Source organism: Oncorhynchus nerka, linkage group LG18 (genome assembly GCF_034236695.1).
Source record: "Oncorhynchus nerka isolate Pitt River linkage group LG18, Oner_Uvic_2.0, whole genome shotgun sequence".
NCBI classification, from domain to species: Eukaryota; Metazoa; Chordata; class Actinopteri; order Salmoniformes; family Salmonidae; genus Oncorhynchus; species Oncorhynchus nerka.
Genome location: NC_088413.1, coordinates 55,923,566 through 55,941,842, shown reverse-complemented (window position 1 = coordinate 55,941,842; position 18,277 = coordinate 55,923,566). Strand labels below are relative to the sequence as shown.

The 18,277-nt window shown below is 41.8% G+C and overlaps 1 protein-coding gene across 1 annotated transcript; it reads left to right on the top strand.

Annotated features, from left to right (window-relative positions):
• The first annotated feature begins 32 nt into the window (after positions 1–32).
• On the top strand, positions 33–16,425 carry LOC115146155 (sphingosine-1-phosphate phosphatase 1). The gene is made up of 3 exons (XM_029688044.2): positions 33–1,218; positions 3,957–4,046; positions 11,359–16,425. Exons 1-3 carry the CDS (start codon positions 352–354, stop codon positions 11,908–11,910), a joined length of 1,509 nt encoding a protein of 502 aa, XP_029543904.1. The 5' UTR covers positions 33–351; the 3' UTR covers positions 11,911–16,425.
• Positions 16,426–18,277: the final 1,852 nt, after the last annotated feature.

Genomic DNA, 18,277 nt, shown 5'->3' with positions numbered 1-18,277 from the left:
CCATGCGTGCGCGTTCGCGAGCACTTCATAGATCTATCATTAACCGGATACTACTTCAGATAGCGGAGGTTCCAGGACGACTAGCTACGAGAAAAAGGCTCTGTCATCTAAAACGTGTTTGCCGAACATTTTAAAGTATCACCTGATCTTTTAACCGGCCTTGTTGCTTCCTTCGACAGGAAAACGTGATACACGTGTTTATTTTATGGGAATAAGCTATATGGAATGAGCAATAACTCATGATGCACGAGCTGCTGCTTGAAAGCATAGGAAGCTTGCTATATGGCTAACGTTAGCTAGATAGGAACGGTTCATTTATAGTAAATACACAGTGCTCTATATTGAATCAACATGGCACACAATATTATAACGCAAATTGGACAACTCTGTAATTATCTCCAAGACCCGATTCATGTAGCACGGTTTCAGCAGATTTGCGGTGTGAGCGGGACGTTTTCAAGGAACCCAGCAGAGACCAAAGAAGTGGAACGAGCTCGCTTGCACAACAACAGCATTAGCGATCTCCAGGGTGAAAATGAGAAATGTACTGTCAACGGAGGAGAAGGGGAGAAAACCAAGAGTCTCCGGCAGAGAAAAGTCACCTCGCCGGGGAACAGTTTGAAACAGGAAGGAGTAGCCAATGTTTCTCAGAACGGGTCAGTGGTAACTCCTGCGGGGAAAACGACCGGGCACATCGGGAGCGGTTGCCGCCTCGCAAGATCCAGTGATGTCGGGGTACGGGACCCCAAAGAAAACGGCTCAAGTGGTGTCAACGGGTCCAGGGTGGAATGCACCTCTGAGACACCTGATGAACGGCTTAGTGAGGACCCCGGTCCTAAGACTACTGTCAAGCCGCTGCGCAAAAATTCCTTGACAGGCGATGTGGGCCAGGAGTTTTTAATCGAGAACAAGTTTTTGTACTACCTGTTCACCTTAGGAACTGAGCTGGGCAACGAGCTGTTTTACATCACCTTCTTCCCGTTTATCATATGGAACGTGGACGCTTATGTAAGCCGGCGTCTGATCGCCATCTGGGTTTGGGTCATGTACCTTGGCCAGAGCACTAAGGATGTCATTCGATCGTCCAGGCCAGCCTCACCGCCCGTGGTCAAGGTGGAGATGTTCTACAACTCTGAGTACAGTATGCCCTCTACACACGCCATGTCAGGCACGGCCATTCCCTTCTCACTGTTACTGCTGACCTATGGCCGTTGGGAGGTAAAGTTTTGCTGTGTTGTTTTCAGTTAGGAGGAAGTATCAATGCACAGTTTGATCAAATTGCTTCCCCACTTGGCAGTGTTTTCATGGAACTGGCAGCTATTGAGGAAAACATCAAGTTTCAACATCAAGTTCCTCTTAGTAACCCCACTGTAAGTGGCGTCATCAACTTGTTACAGTTGTAAGGGTCAAATGTCCTCAAGGCTGCTTCAGCTGACAGTCATGCAAATATGAAGCCCTTGTTCTATGGATTTATTTATTGATGTTATTGTCACTTGTGAAGTGTAATTTTTGGGGGGGACAAAACATTGAACTTCAATCTCCCCCAAGCAGCCTAGCTAGACTAAGGGTTAATTATACAATTATAACAGAGAGTTCTACAGTGTCTCAGACATGATTCCTTTCAGTGTGCAGTAGCAGAAGATATTGCATTACTCCCACAGTCAGTGCTCATTTTTATAGTCTTTTGTTAGCCCCTGGCCTTATTACTCGTTGTCTCATACCAAATCATCACGAAGCATGAAAGAGCCAAAGGAAAGAAAGGAGTGCTTCATGGCTCCACTGTCATTACCTTGACAGTGCACTGCCTTCTTCCCCTACGCTGCCTGTAGGCTACATCCCTCCCATACATTCCCTGTTTCCTCGTACAGTATGCAAATGTTGACATAATAGTCTGTAAGGTCTACATATACACCTGGCCATATGGTCTCTACTCTTATTATTACTCATTAACTTTTAATTTACCAGGTTAGCTGATAGAGAACTCTTACTTACAGCAACGTTGGGAAAAGAGTTGCCGAGTTTGACCTACTCCTTCTGGCAGCCGAGTTCTAAAGAGCTCTGCTGGAGAATCATTTCAGAGGCGACGATGATGCTGTTTGAATCATACCATGAGTGCAGGGGAGGGATTGATGTATGTGCACTGCTCACTATATGTTTGCCTGGAGATAAGAGAGGAACCAAGCCTCCTGTAGGTCATCAGATAAGCCATTCACATCTTTTGCCTCAGCACTAGAGTTATGCCACGGGCCCAGCCATTGTGTTGTTTCAGATTTGACTCAAAAAGACAGTCCTCTCAACATGATAGGCCTATCATGCTCTTTCATTAGGCTGTTTTTGTATCGCCCTTACAGTTCTCTCTCTGACTTGCTCTGGCATGCCGTAGTCTTCATGCGGAATGCCTGCCGCTGACTTGCCTGAGCAGTTCAAGTATTTGGGATGTGCTGCAGACCCCCTCCCATCAGTCTTTCCGGCCCTGCACGAGTAATTAGAGCCAGATGTCTCTCTGTATGAAGATGCTGGCAGTAAGAGGACAGCCAGAGGGAGAGGCAACCAAGGTCCTCTGTGGGACAGATCTAATACATGGAGAAAAACATTTCCCTGGCAATAGGCTGCTACAGGCCTGGTCGGGAGGACAACCATTCAAACCATGTTTACAGATGTGACCTTTTATTTTGGCTCTGTTGATATAACACAGAAAGCTGCTGTAGACTTTGCACTGAAAATCCAGTCCCGTCTCTGTCAGCATCTCAACTGAGTAATGTAGGGATCCACCACCACCAAGTGATCACAGAGCTACAAGCTCAGCAGAGATCCTTCTCAATAACAAGCGGCCAGTGAACCACAAGCTGCACACAGCATAGTGCTGTACAAACACCACCTCCATAAATGTTTGCCTGACTTAGCTACAGTATGACCACACACCAGAGCATAAGAGGTCTGTCAGTGGGCTTCCAAACCAAATGAGCATGTTAACATGGATGTGGCCCTGTGGGGCCCCTCAACAGATAGTTAATGTGTTGACAGGGCTGTTTGGACAGTCTTCCGCCACAAGGCTTGTGATTTCATCAACCCCCTGCTCTCTGCTCCCACACACGCACTGTCCTCAGGACAGTTTAGGAGGGCAGGCAGTAGGGCAGCAGGCTATGTGTGTGGCCTGGCTTTGTGTCTACTACACACACAAATTAGCTTTTTCTCTCCCTCTTTCGCTCTCTGTTCCCCTAGTGTTTCTCAGTCTCTTGTGTGTAAAGCCTTCAGAGAGGCATTGTTCACTGGATGGACTAATTACTTTTCATTTGACACTGAAATCTCCAACCATATGCGTGTTCAGTTCTGCAGAGGAACCAGTAGTGTGCTGTGAATCCAGTATGATGATGTGTGTGTTGCAGCAAGTTTAGGCTCCACTCTGGTTAATTAAGTCATCTTGATTTCCCCTCAAGGTTTCAGTCCCAGATGAGTGGGAGTAAGGACAACCGGGGGAGGTTACAGGGATTCTGTGCAAACCTCAGCAGTCCTCACCCTTTATCTCTCTCTTTTTATGGACCAAGTGCACTCCATCTGATAAGAAAATAACTCAAGTGGCATGCTGTGTAGAAAAATGCATAATCCTCGTGTGACTAAACGATGTGTGTTTAGCCGCCCTTCTTTTGAGTACTATCCCAAAGGTCTGTCAAATCAATTTCAATGAGCATTGCTGAGAAGTGTATATATGCCTATATATCACGTTTTAAACTCATTCCACAGAGGGCTGAGTGAATGGGTTTTTGCTTCTCCCTTGTACTTACTCACTAATTAGTAATGAACTCCCCTCACTTGGTTGTCTAGGTTTTAATTCAAAGGGAAAAACAAAAACCATGCGTTTGACACCCCTGCTATAGATCAGGGGTTGACGTATTCTATTGAAGTATAATTTCATCTATGCTTTCTCCATCCTCATCGCTCTCTTACTCTCTCTACAGTACCCCTTCATGTTTGGGTTCACTCTGGCAATGTGCTGGTGTGTGCTGGTCTGCATAAGCCGCATCTACATGGGTATGCACTCCATCCTGGTAAGTCTACCTTACTTCACATATTTGTGCTGGTACCTGCCATTTACACTAATATCAACCAGGCTGTCAACTAGAGGTCGACCGATTTTAAGTTTTCATAACAATCTGTAATCGACCTTTTGGATGCCGATTATGGCCGATTACATTGCAATCCACGAGGAAACTGCGCAGCAGGCTGACCACCTGTTACGCGAGTGCAGTATCGAAAGGACCTTGTGGCTGTAAGTTGCTAGCTAGCATTAAACTTATCTTATTAAAAAACAATCAATCTTCAAATAATCACTAGTTAACTACACATGGTTGATGATATTACTAGTTTATCTAGCTTGTCCTGCGTTGCATATAATCAATGCGCTGCCTGTTAATTTATCATTGAATCACAGCCTACTTCAACTTCGCCAAACGGGTGATGATTTCACAAAAGGGCATTCGCGAAAAAAGCACAATCGTTGTACAAATGTACCTAACCACAAACATCAATGCCTTTTTTTAAATCGTTACACAGAAGTATATTTTTTTAAACCTACATATTTAGTTAAAAGAAATTAATGTTAGCAGGCGATATTAACTAGGGAAATTGTCACTTCTCTTGCGTTCAGTGCAAACAGTCAGGGTATATGCAACAGTTTGGGCCGCCTGGCTCGTTGCGAACTGTGAACTCATTTGCCAGAATTGTACATCATTTTGACATAAACATTGAAGGTTGTGCAATGTAATAGCAATATTTAGACTTAGGGTTGTGACCCGTTCGATAAAATAGGTAACGGTTCCGAATTTCACAAAGAATAAACGTTTTGTTTTCAAAATTATAGTTTCCGGATTTGACCATATTAATGACCAATGGCTCGTATTTCTGTGTTTATTATATTATGATTAAGTCTATGGTTTGATATTTGATAGAGCAGTCTGACTGAGCGGTGGTAGGCAGCACCAGGCTCGTATACATTCATTCAAACAGCACTTTACTGCGTTTGCCAGCAGCTCTTAGCAATGCTTGAAGCACAGCGCTGTCTATGACTTCAAGCCTATCAACTCCCGAGATTAGACTGGCAATACTAAAGTGCCTATAAGAACATCCAATAGTCAAAGGTATATGAAATACAAATGGTATAGAGAGAAATAGACGACGCGTCTTAATTCCTATAATAACTACAACCTAAAACTTCTTAACTGAGAATATTGAAGAACTGGGAGTATTGAACCACCATATGTTTTCATATGTTCTGAGCAAGGAACTTAAACGTTAGCTTTTTTACACTGTGTTTTTGCATTATTTAAATCAAATTGAACATGTTTCATTATTTAATTCAGACAAAATACATTTTATTTATGTATTATATTAAGTTACAATAAGTGTTTATTCAGTATTGTTGTAATTGTCATTATTACAAATATCTATATAAAAAATGGTCCGATTTCATCGGTATCGGCTTTTTTTGGTCATCCAATAATCAGTATCGGCGTTGAAAAATCAGAATCGGTCGACTTCTACTGTCAACCACTCAGCTAGTTGATTCAGGACTGTTCACTGCTGGCATGTCTTGAAAGCACTTGAATTTGATACCTAACCTATGTGAAACAGTATCTAAACTGTAAAGTCACCTTGTCCTGAGCTTTGTGTCAGGCGCTGGCTCTACTCTAGTGTCTTCTCCCGGACTGCCTGTAGGTTATAGACACCTCAGTAGAGGCCTGTATTGGACACTTACAACACTGCAAAAAATGATGATTTCTTTGGGACGGGAGAGCATAGTGATTCTGCAGTAGATCAAATGATTATAGGCATTTCAGGGAAGAGAGGGCTTATCAGATACAAAGCTGGTGGTCTGGTAAGCCGGAAGAGGGGTTCTGACCTCCACAGGGCAGGCAACATGTTGGTCTATGGAGGTGGTCTCTCTATACCACATACCCACAAAGGCTGGTGCTGGTGGCCCTCAACTACTTCCAGCTAGAAGTTGGGACAACATGAGAGAGGTTTTTGTTGGTAATTTAACAAATTCTAGGTTACTCCTCTATGATCATAGGGACTATCGCCAATCTCCCATAACAGGAACCAGTGGAGAAATAACTAGTACCAGCAACAGAAAGATACTAAAATAAATGCATTTGATTCAAACAGTGGTTTACTATGGGATGCATTCAGGCACCGTTTATAAACACTACTCCACTCTGTGTCGTCTACCACACAACTCCATGGGCATCCTGGCAGACCTGTTTAGTCTCAGTCTGCCACTGGGCTTTAGGGAAATGAGAACATTACAGATTTATATTTGCCTTTGTGTAGTGCCTTAAGGTCTACAGTGCAGACCCATCTGTCCTATAAGCGGCAATGCTGTCATCAGGGTATGAGTATTTATCCTGAAACTTTCTTTGAAGAAGAAAGTAAAGGCCATTTTTAGTATTTTCTCCAACCTTTTTATCCCAAAATGTTTTTTTTCCTCTTATGTAATAGAACACACAGCTCAGATGTGGCAGGCAGGCAGTAAGGCCCATCTGGAGAGTGAGACTAGTAGCGATGAGGCATGCTGTCTGTCCTAATATGGACCTGCCTCTGTTGGCCTCCATTTCTACATCTAAGCACCAGAGAGACAGAACTGTGCATGTTTGACTCGCTGGCTGTTTGAGTGTGACAGTGTCTGTGTTTTTCAAAACGTGTGCGTTTGTTTCCACAGCTCCAATTAAGTCCCAAGGGGTGATGTTGTCGTCGCTTACTGGTATGATGTCATTGACCTGGTTGGCTGCAATGTTGCGTTTGACTGCCGGTCGCACGGGCAACTGTTGCTTTGGTGATGCCTGTATCATGTCTCAGGGAGTTGACTGATGGACTGATGCAGTGCAGTCAACTAGGCACAGGCAAGGGAGTTAGTAGTTACCCAGCCCAAGGCAGTAACCCTGTGTAGCCTCTCTCCTCCTTCTCTATAGCTTCACTGACCCCCTCATGTACACTGTTGATCTGTGTCTCTCTGTACAGGACATGGGGGGGCTTGTTTCCAGCTCATATAAGCCTTTAATGGCAGAGCTAACGCTGTTAATGGGGCTAAATGTTGGGACATTATATCAGAAACTGTTTTCTGGGGTCTGCTGGAGTGTAGAACATCCATTTGTGGTCTCTGACCACTGCCAGGCTTCACTGCTTAATGGGTTCTGTATCAACTTAAAATATTATCTCGCTCAATGAATACGCTTCCCCCTCTTTTCCTACACAGGAATGGTTTGAAATGTAGCTAAAGGAATTACTGTAGATATGCCAGCATCTTCTCCACCATCTGAGAGGCTAACAAAGGTTGGTCCTCCAGGCCTGTCTCTCATTAAGCTGGGAATATATGGTCATTGGAACTAATGAGGCTTGATAGCTGATCCTATTAAGTCATTTAGGATCTAAGAGGTAATACAAGAGACCAAGAGTTGTCTATTCTCTATCCTCCTCCCAGGCTTTCTGTAATGGTAGGCAATGTAGGACCTATGTCATAAATGATTCTGTGGGTTGTATGCCACAGTTCATGGTATTTCTCTCTATAGGCTTTATGAGTGCTGGTTTGGCTGGAGTTAGAGAGAGCACTGAGTAGCACTAGATTAATGCTAGTGTAGTGTCAGCACAAGCTACATTTTCAGGGTGTCTGAGTTTAGCCTAGTTGGACCAATGGAGACCAACGGTTGGGACAGACTAGTGATAGCATTCACAATGAGAGACTAATTCTTAATGATTAAAAGACAGAAGGTGATAAATCATTACAAGGGCATTGATAAGGATATAAACTCTAGTGACCCCATCTATGGAATATTTCCTGCTACTTTTCTTTTCGTGGACTTCACAGTTAACAGTCAAACTTTGGACCAGAGACCATTTTCTCCTGGTACTGATGAGGCATGCCTGGTAAAGCCGACATTGAAGGATATTGTGATTTATTTTTTAAGTCCCTGCATTTGAAATTAAATATTGAACTTCTATGGACAAGTATTGATACTAATTATGGGTACATAGGTTACTGTGAGAGGCTGTAACAGGTTTTCAGTTTGCCGGGACAAAAAAACGAACAAAAGAAAAGCCGAGAAATAAAACCGTTGCCGGCCAAAATGACCGAAAGAAAAAAAATCCCATTCCAAAATAATGCTTTTTATTCATTAATGGAAATCAATTTCACTGTCATGTTTATCGGACTATAGGTTCATTTGCAATTTGTGGAATTAAATTGGTCTGTGTGTATTTTCATTAGTCATCATGTTTCTTATTTATCCAACACAACTATCATACATACAGAGCCTATTTTGAGCTGGAATTCTCCTGCATCTCCTCAGCTGGTTGCTGCTGGAGTAAAACATGTGCTTTTATAAGACCATTAATTGCACAACACTTCTAAATGTAATAGTGTGTTAAAAACGGTTGGTGCACAATTAAAAAGAGCTATTTTTCCCCCTTCTCAACATGTAATTGAAGTAATCTCCCATTCAAGTGTAGGCAACAGGCTATTAGCACATCACCCACTCCTTTACAATGCAGGCTGGAGGTAGTATACATTTTTAGGCTACTTACTGGTTTGAAACCTGAATGTTCTATTTCATGTTATGAGGCATGTTTTACCTCACTTCAAAGTAACCTATAGGCAAAATCCCACAATGGAAACATGGAGTCAATTATTTTATAAAGACTTCATAGGCGGCACTTGAGTTTAAAGTTTGGGGAAACAAACAATGTATCCTACCTATTAGTATGTTCTGCATGCCAGTTATGATTTTCATATGCGCATTTTCGTGGAACAATTTAACTTCATTAATAACGCTTTTGTTTCTCAAAATCATTGTCAACTGGTTACTCTAAAAATCTGAATGAAAATGATAATAACCTAAATGTCAACTAATGAGAGATCACCAGCATCTGCCATATACACATTGATACATAATGAGAGATCACCAGCATCTGCCATATACACATTGATACATAATGAGAGATCACCAGCATCTGCCATATACACATTGATACATAATGAGAGATCACCAGCATCTGCCATATACACATTGATACATAATGAGAGATCACCAGCATCTGCCATATACACATTGATACATAATGAGAGATCACCAGCATCTGCCATATACACATTGATACATAATGAGAGATCACCAGCATCTGCCATATACACATTGATACATAATGAGAGATCACCAGCATCTGCCATATACACATTGATACATAATGAGAGATCACCAGCATCTGCCATATACACATTGATACATAATGAGAGATCACCAGCATCTGCCATATACACATTGATACATAATGAGAGATCACCAGCATCTGCCATATACACATTGATACATAATGAGAGATCACCAGCATCTGCCATATACACATTGATACATAATGAGAGATCACCAGCATCTGCCATATACACATTGATACATAATGAGAGATCACCAGCATCTGCCATATACACATTGATACATAATGAGAGATCACCAGCATCTGCCATATACACATTGATACATAATGAGAGATCACCAGCATCTGCCATATACACATTGATACATAATGAGAGATCACCAGCATCTGCCATATACACATTGATACATAATGAGAGATCACCAGCATCTGCCATATACACATTGATACACGGTAATTAATGATTGGCGGCTAAAGAAATGAGCGCATGGAACTCATAGCCCACAGGCCAATGCAGCAGTAGGCCTATAACTTCCATTGCTCTTTCACACCAAGGATTGGTGATTATGGAAGAGTAGATTGTTGGAATTTATTTTTATATTAAGACGCATTAGATGTTAAGATGGATTACCGTTCTCTAAATGTGATTTATAATTCTTGGGCACCGCTGGTGGACCCTACTGGGTTTTGCAGCCAATGCATATGGGTCTGGTAAATTTCTCAAATGGTGGTAAATTAAAATCTTCCCAGTCATGTTGTCCGTTGCCACATTTCCCTAACAGAAACCTTGTCAGTAGTGGAAATAGAAGCTTGTCTGAAAGTGCTTCTTAGGCCAGAGGCACACAGTGAAATAGCTCTATCTCGCCTCTGGAGCTCTGAAAGTCCCTTTGATTGTAACATGTGGCCTTGCAGTGATTTTACCACTTGAGGTCACACAGAGAGGCTGCCAAGTGCCAACACGTGAATGTGGAATGACTTTGACATGACTGTGGTCGACACGTGTAGGCCAGGGTGGGTTAATGACTGACAGCATGAAGAGCGGGGTAGAGGTAGGATGATCTATGCCCAGTGGGCACAGACGACATTTCGACATCTATTTTTGATTTCATTTTGGTTGAGTTGTCAGCAAATGTGAAATCAACAACAACAATGTCGCCATGTCATTGGATTTAGGTTCGAAGTGGTGTGAAAAGACGAAAAATCTTGGAATTGAAAAGTTTTATTTTTAGGTTGTAGGGAGTTTCTGAGAATGTTTTACTCTGATTCCTGAAGTTTTACTGGGAGGTTTTATTAATGCTCTGAAAACAGAAATTGTTATTTTGAGGTTTTTAATAACTTCCTTAACTTTTTTGGTTTGTTTATTTATTTGTATTTTTTTTATTTTACCCCTTTTTCTCCCCAATTTCATGGTATCCAATTGTTTTAATAACTACTATCTTGTCTCATCGCTACAACTCCCGTACGGGCTCGGGAGAGACGAAGGTTGAAGGTCATGCGTCCTCCGATACACAACCCAACCAAGCCGCACTGCTTCTTAACACAGCGCGCATCCAACCCGGAAGCCAGCCGCACCAATGTGTCGGAGGAAACACCGTGCACCTGGCTACCTTGATTAGCACGCACTGCTCCCGGCCCGCCACAGGAGTCGCTGGTACGCGATGAGACAAGTATATCCCTACCGGCCAATCCCTCCCTAACCCAGACGATGCTAGGCCAATTGTGCGTCGCCCCACGGACCTCCCGGTCGCAGCCGGTTACGACAGAGCCTGGGCGCGAACCCAGGGTCTCTGGTGGCACATTTTAATGACGTTTGCAATTCTTGTTCCTGTATGTATTTATATTGTTATTTTGTCCTCAAACTTGAACTCGAGATATGCCATTTAGAAAATGAGGCATTTCCCACAAACCGACATCATCACACTCCCTCAACTGATCTGGTCGGATAAGCAGACCTTCTGACTTTGTTGCTGTGACAACCCCATGTCTTCCTCTATTGTGTCATTTTCAAATAAAAAAACTCAGGTTAAGCAAGACTTGAAAATCTGTCATACATTACTCACATGATTTAAAGCATTGTTAAGATTATATGCATTTATTAAGGAGTGCTGTCTGTATAGTGTATACTTTGCTAAGTTCTTCATGTTGTTTTTTTTCTAGGATGTCATTGCTGGCTTCCTGTACAGCCTCCTGATCCTGGTGGTATTCCGGCCAGCACTGGACGTGATTGACAACTTCAACCTGACATACCGCTACGCCCCCCTCATCATCATCTCCCTGCACCTGGGCATGGGCCTCTTCTCCTTCACCCTGGACACCTGGAGCACCTCACGGGGCGATACCGCTCAAATCCTGGGCACTGGTGCTGGCGTGGCCCTAGCCTCCCACCTTAACCACTATCTTGGCCTGATGCCCGACCCCCCGCTGGACCAGCTGCCCCTAACCCCCCCGGCTCTCAGTGCTGCCCTGCTGGCCGTAGCCATGCTGAGGATGTGTCTGGGCGTCCTGGTGCTGCTGGCCATCAGAGCCCTCATGAAGGCCATCACCATCCCTCTGGCCTGCCGTATCTTTGGCATCCCCAGTGGAGACGTAAGAAAGGCCCGGCAGCACATGGAGGTGGAGCTGCCCTACAGGTACATTGTGTACAGCATGGTGGGCTTCAGCACCCTCTTCCTGGTGCCCCAGCTCTTCACCTACCTGCAGCTGTCCTGATGAGAGAGCCCTGTGGATCCCCCAGTCCCCTGTCCTCACCCCTGCTCATCTAAAACCAAGCCCATAGGAACATGGGAAATTCACACCTTACATATCCTGTACATCCACCTCCTATACCACTAACCTTTGTCCCTGCCAGTTCTAATGACAGAAACCTCTTATCAGGGAACTCCTATAGACAGATTTGACAGGATGTCAGCACTGATTACTAAATCCTATTCGCTTTATCTTACTTCAATTGTTTTTTGTCAATCAGAATTTGACCTCTGTTTATCTTAATTTCCCATTTTATGGTCTCAATTTGAAAGAAAACGCACTAATGATTTTGGGCATCAGAGCAAGTTATGGATCAACTAGACTAATAATTCTCTCTCTATTATTAGTCACCCCTTCCCCAACCGTATATACATAGTCTATCCTGAGTATTTATTTAAAATACTTTCCCTGCTTTTTTGTACTTGGGAGAACATGAGGATTCAATTCTAATCCGATAATTTCAGTCTGCGTCCTCGTTGTGTTCTCTTATCTATTTTTCTAAAGGGCTCTTTTTATCTATTATTATTGAAGATGATCTGTTGAGGTTTGAATAAATAGATTTTTACTCTGTACTGATGAGAGAAAAGCCATGACTGGGGCTAGGCACATGATGCAGTGGTGTCACTGTGGGATATATAGAGGACAGGACATTAGCCCCTATAAGTCAGAGGGTTAAAAGTGGGATTGTTTTGAGCGTCAGGAGGACTTGGCTCAGACACACAGTGAGGAACTTCCTGTTTTATAGGAGGGGATGCACCTGACTGCACGGAATCACTTCCTGCGGGTCTCGTGTTTGGAGGGGCCAAGGGAGGATTAGAGGAGATAACACCAACCCCAAGGGTAAATAACTATAGGAGCTAAATTCTGCTTAAATGCAGGTTCTGGACGTCTTTCGTTCAGAAACATTACTTGCATTCACAGAGGGATTTCACATGGAAAGCCCCTCAACAGTAACTAAGCTAGACAGTTTATCTTCCAGTTGTACTTTAATGAACACTGGCAACTCTTTTCTCTCACTGTATGTTTCATCCCCTTGTTTCTTTGACTAGCACTCTCTTCGTCGTGTCCCCCCAACCGTACTCGCTCTCTACCTTCCTTTGCATCCTTCCTTTGTTCCAAGTCCATAGTGACTGGACTAGATCCACAGGCACTGAAGAGTGTAAAGTTACTCTTACCTCAGTGTTCTTACTATATCTCTTTCCAGAAGTGACCAAGGCTTTCACTGCTTTAATGAGGTACATAATATAGTATAGGTATACTATCATAGCATTGTTATTTTGTCTGGCTAATTGATTTGTTTTTGATTGTTTTTAACAAAAGAATAGCACTGACCGGAAGAATGCCAGCAGTTTCCCACTAGCAGAGAAAAGACTGAAAGGACTGGAGCCCATTGCTGTGCTGATCACACTGATATAGGTATACTGTAGATATATCTATTATTGGAAAAACAATATTGTTCCTGGACCAACTGTCATAACAACTGTATCTTGGCCCACAGGGGCAGAGGCTTGATAAGAAAGCTATACTGTACATCCTAGTGTGATTATGGAATAAATATGATATATAGATGTCTATAGTACTGTTCTAATAGAAACCCAGCTAGCACATTTTGTTCCTTGTAAGTGGTGGGAACGTGTGTTTTTGGGAACGAAGCTATGCGTTTCCTGACTGTTAAAACGGAAGTTTTTTTTTAAAAACATTCTGAGAACAGAAGGGAAAGTTTTGCCTGTTCTGGGAACTTTTATTTTTAGGTTGCATGGAGGTTCTGAAAACATTTTACTCTGGTTCCTTATGTTTTCCTGGGAGGTTTCATTAACGCTCTGAGAACAGAAATGATATGCTATTTTGAGTTTTTTTAATAACTTCCTTAACAATGCTAGCTTGTAGTGGGTAAACTTTTTTTTAAACTCCAAGCATGGATAGGACACATGGAAAGGAATATCCTGAGGCATTAATCATGTAAAAAACGTTTTATTTTGACCACATTAGTGAGATTCAAACCTATAAAATTCTGATCTCTATCCATGGACTTAGTCCACTGCGCCACCAGGATGGAGCTAGTATGCCTTTTTCTTTTGTATATAAAGCTATTAATTGTAGTCTATTCAAACAGACCCCATTTCAAAGGAAACAAGCATTAAGATCAGGTGTGGCCAATTAGTGGGTGCGACCAACACACCTGAGCAAACTTAACAAGGTGGAGGATAGAGGCAGTTTTGTTGATGCTGAAAACGGAATGTATGTTTTTTTTAATAACATTCTTAGAACGTTCTCTGAATGTTTTCTTGTGGTTTTTATGTAAAGTTTTCTTAATGTTCTCGGAACAATTTGAGAACGTGACTTTAAATAGAACCATGAGGAAACTTGTAGAAAAGGTTATGCTGAAGTACTGAAATTCCCACTGAAGAACGTTGTTTCTTAATGTTCTCTGAACTATTTCAGAACATTCCCCATGTCAAACCAGTTGGAGAACATTCCTAGAACATTATAAACATTCAATTGAAATGTAACCATGTTTGAACTCTTAGGAAACGTTCTGTTAAAGTAATGAAATACCAAGAGAATTACTTTTTTTGTCAACTTATTTAAATGTGATGTGAATGTTCCTAAGCCAAGCAACTATGAAGCACCATTCTCAGAAAGTTGTGGGAAGGTTGTATGCAAAATAATCATAGGACAACCACGCTCTCACCAAACTCTAAGAAACGTAGGGGTTCTCAGAATTTTATGAGCTAGCTGGGAATGCACTGTTTCCACAATGCACTGTTGTTGTTGCCCTGTCCATTTGCTGGTCTGTCTGTCTTTTACTGGCCACTGTTGACCGGAAGCGCTCAGGAGACAGCTGTGTTGTGGCCTTGTCTTGCGTGTGAGAGTTTGTGTTTTATTTGTGCTTGTCTCCTTCCATTTCAGTGAGAAGGAAGGTCATTTTTGTGGTTATTGTGAAAAGACAGTACAGGGCTCTGATATGATAATAAACTTGGACTAAAATAGAGCACATCATTCTGATCCTCTAATAAACAGTGTGGTTGGACCTAGACAGTCAGTTAATTTAGCACTACCGTTTTGTCTTGGCCAGGAAGCCTCCCTGCAGATTGAGGAATGATAAGTTCATTAGATCGATGCAGATAACTCAAGTTTCAAGTGTTATTAGTTGTATGTGCGGGATACGCATGGTATTCGTCGTCTAACAAAATGCTTACTTGCATGTGTGTTCCTTCTCGACAATGCAACAACAATAAGAAAATATAAGATTACGAACATAAAGTTAACAGCAGTAGAGTATGTCTATTTTTTTTAGCATAAGTATCCTATAGGAAGGCATCATTTATAGTCCAATATTTACGTGTGTATTGGGGGGGGGCATCTTCCTGATGCTGATTACAGTAGTTATTTCTATACTGAAGGCCTCAGAATTCTGAAGTGAATCTTAATAATCAGAAACTATTTTAAATAAATGTAAGAAATTCTATGGTTAATTGTTGGGTTGTGTTATCTATGTCTTATTTCAAAGCATTTAGTTTCAAGATGAAGATGTGACGTTTTCCAAGATATTCCTAATGACTTTCCATTCAAATGGTGATGTGATCATTGTTTCTTTTCAACTTTTCTACCAAATGAAACGGGTTCAGTAATGTAGCTGTACTGTGGCTTAAGTAGAACTCTGTTCTTACTACCCTAGTGCCTTTACTGTGTTTCAGGAAGGAGTTGTAACCTTTCATGTTTGTTGTAGCCATTGAATTGGAGAGTGGTGAGAGACATGTAAAAGTGTTGTTGGGTTCAACCTATTTCAATTCCATTTTAATTATATTAAAAACTGTGCGTTTGCCTTTGCACTTGTAACTGCAGATTAGGTTGATTGTCATTAATACTTTAGTACTTTGTTCAAACAGAAGATGTTTGAAACAGTTATCCATGTTTTCACTGTTACTTGTTTCCCTTTTGCTTCTCATTTTAATTTGAAGCATTTGGTCCTTAGTTCTTAATTTGTCAAACTGCATTTTATAAGATATATTTGCATGAACAAATCTTACAGATGCAGTATTTGTGATGATTTTTGACATGGCTACAACAAATGTCCATGTCAAATTGCTTGTTTTACAGAATCATCTTTTTATAGACCAAATAAATATTTATATTGAACTGTATTTAATATTAGAAATGTTTGTGAAACTGAGATTTCTTTGTGTCCACCTGAAAATCTCTTGATTCAGTTATTTGTTTGAAATGACCATTTTTATGCAGTTTTGACATGGTAGGTAATTTTTTTACAACCCCAAAAAATGTATGTCCATTTTAATGGTTGGGTTCAATCTATGATGAGGATGTTCATTCTATGATGAGGATGTTCATTCTATGAGGCTCGGATCTGTATGAGTGAATTAATCAAAAGAATCTAGTGAGCTAATTAAAACAATCAAATTGACTGTCCACTCCAGTCCATTTTTAACAATTTCAATAAAGAGATGTAATTTTTGGTCACTTAGTGTCTGTGTGGTTTCACTTTGAAATGGCTCTAGTTTTTACCATGTTGAAGGGACTTTCTTTTGTGTCCTTTCTCTGCATTACCTCAGCCCTGTTGGTTCTGTATATTATGTAGACGTGGTGAGGTGTGTTTTTCTAAGCACTGAAGACATTCAGCAAAGTTTCCAATCTGTGCTGCCAAGGTTGTCAGGAACAGTGAAAACATGCAACCACTGGCCCAAGATAAAATATATTTTCTTCTGCAGTGAGGCATGTTGATGCAAGCGAAGCATTGGTCAACCTTGCTGAATGTTTTGGAACACTTGCTGTACCTTGCCTGCAGTGCTTACACACTCAAACTGCACTAGCAGCCAGCTAGGCCACCTGCTACTAGACAGCCTCACTGCAGTCCACAGTTCACCAGCAGTATGCGATCACGCAACCAAGGGAGGGAGGGCAGGGGTCACAAAACAGATTGACATTAGGATAGCACCTAGGTTATATAATTTGTCCCCCACATTGGGAAACACTCATCTGATATCCAGAACTGCACATTACTTAGACTTGTAGTGAGGGGAGGATGGCTCATAATGAATGGAATGGTATCAAACACATGGACAATCAGGTGTTTAATGTGTTTGAGACCAATCCATTAATTATCTTCCAACCATTACTATAAAGTGACACCATCCACCACTGACACACACCACGTCTGTTTGTATTTCACCAGGCAGCTAGAGGAATGACACTAAAAGTGCCTCACAATGGCCTTTTTTCTTATTTGGTTTGCTCAACTGCTGCATCCTCTCCTCTGCCCCTCTCACCTATCGAAACTCTTCTGCAAAGGACTCTGGTAGGATACACCTGACTATCCTCAATGAAAGGTGGCTATCGAGAAGGGGATTCCACTCTTCTGTTTGCCTACTCACAAATGGACACTCCTCGACCACTTATCTGTTTCCGAGTCACAGAGGAGAGAGGACGAAGGATGTACATTTTCCTAAATAGGAAAAAGACAATAACAGCCATGTCACTATCCACAGCCTCTTTCTACCATCTGGGCATCCCATACAATAATGTTGTCTCTGTGGGAGAGATGAGGGCTCTCAAAGAACAACCATGCAGATAAAAGGCTCTAATTTTCTCTCCCACACACAAACATTAACTTACTCACCAAATGACCTCTTACAATTGTGTTGTGTGTGTTTATGTGTGCCTGTATGACTCACTGTATGACTCTCACACTTGCTTGTCCCTTAAAGATTCGTAGGGCACTCCACCCATGTGGCAGCTCTTAATTCATTCAGCCATCCATTTTTCCTGTCTAGATTTTTGTAACATTTGTTGGGGGGGGAGGTCTGTGAACAGTTTAAAAGTATTGTTAAATGTATATAAACGTGTACAAATAAGATGTATAGCAGAAATAGTATTCATTGGTTGAGTTGATTGCATCAAAACTGGTAAACAGCAGAGGCAACCAAATTGCAGGGGTCTACTCCCACCTGGTGGCCAAGTCCATGAAGATCACACCTAAGCCTGTCACTAGATCGCCACACCAGAAATGTCAGTGGGAGAAGATGGAGCGAATGGACTGCGTTTTGTAGACTTTACCTTTCGCCAAAATGGTAAAAAACCACATTGTTTAGATGGAGTGCAATATCGAATTTAGTTATTGGACACGCGCACTTCACACAGTAGGCGTTCCCTAACATATTTTTATAACTAAACCAAGATAGACCAGAGCCTGTCGTTTCCAATGGCAGCAAATTAATCATAATGTGCAGACCAAATAACGAGAAGGGCAGAGCCAAGCACGAGCTAGTGAGATCCTATTTGCGTGTTCTAGCATTTATTTGCATATTTTCGCTAC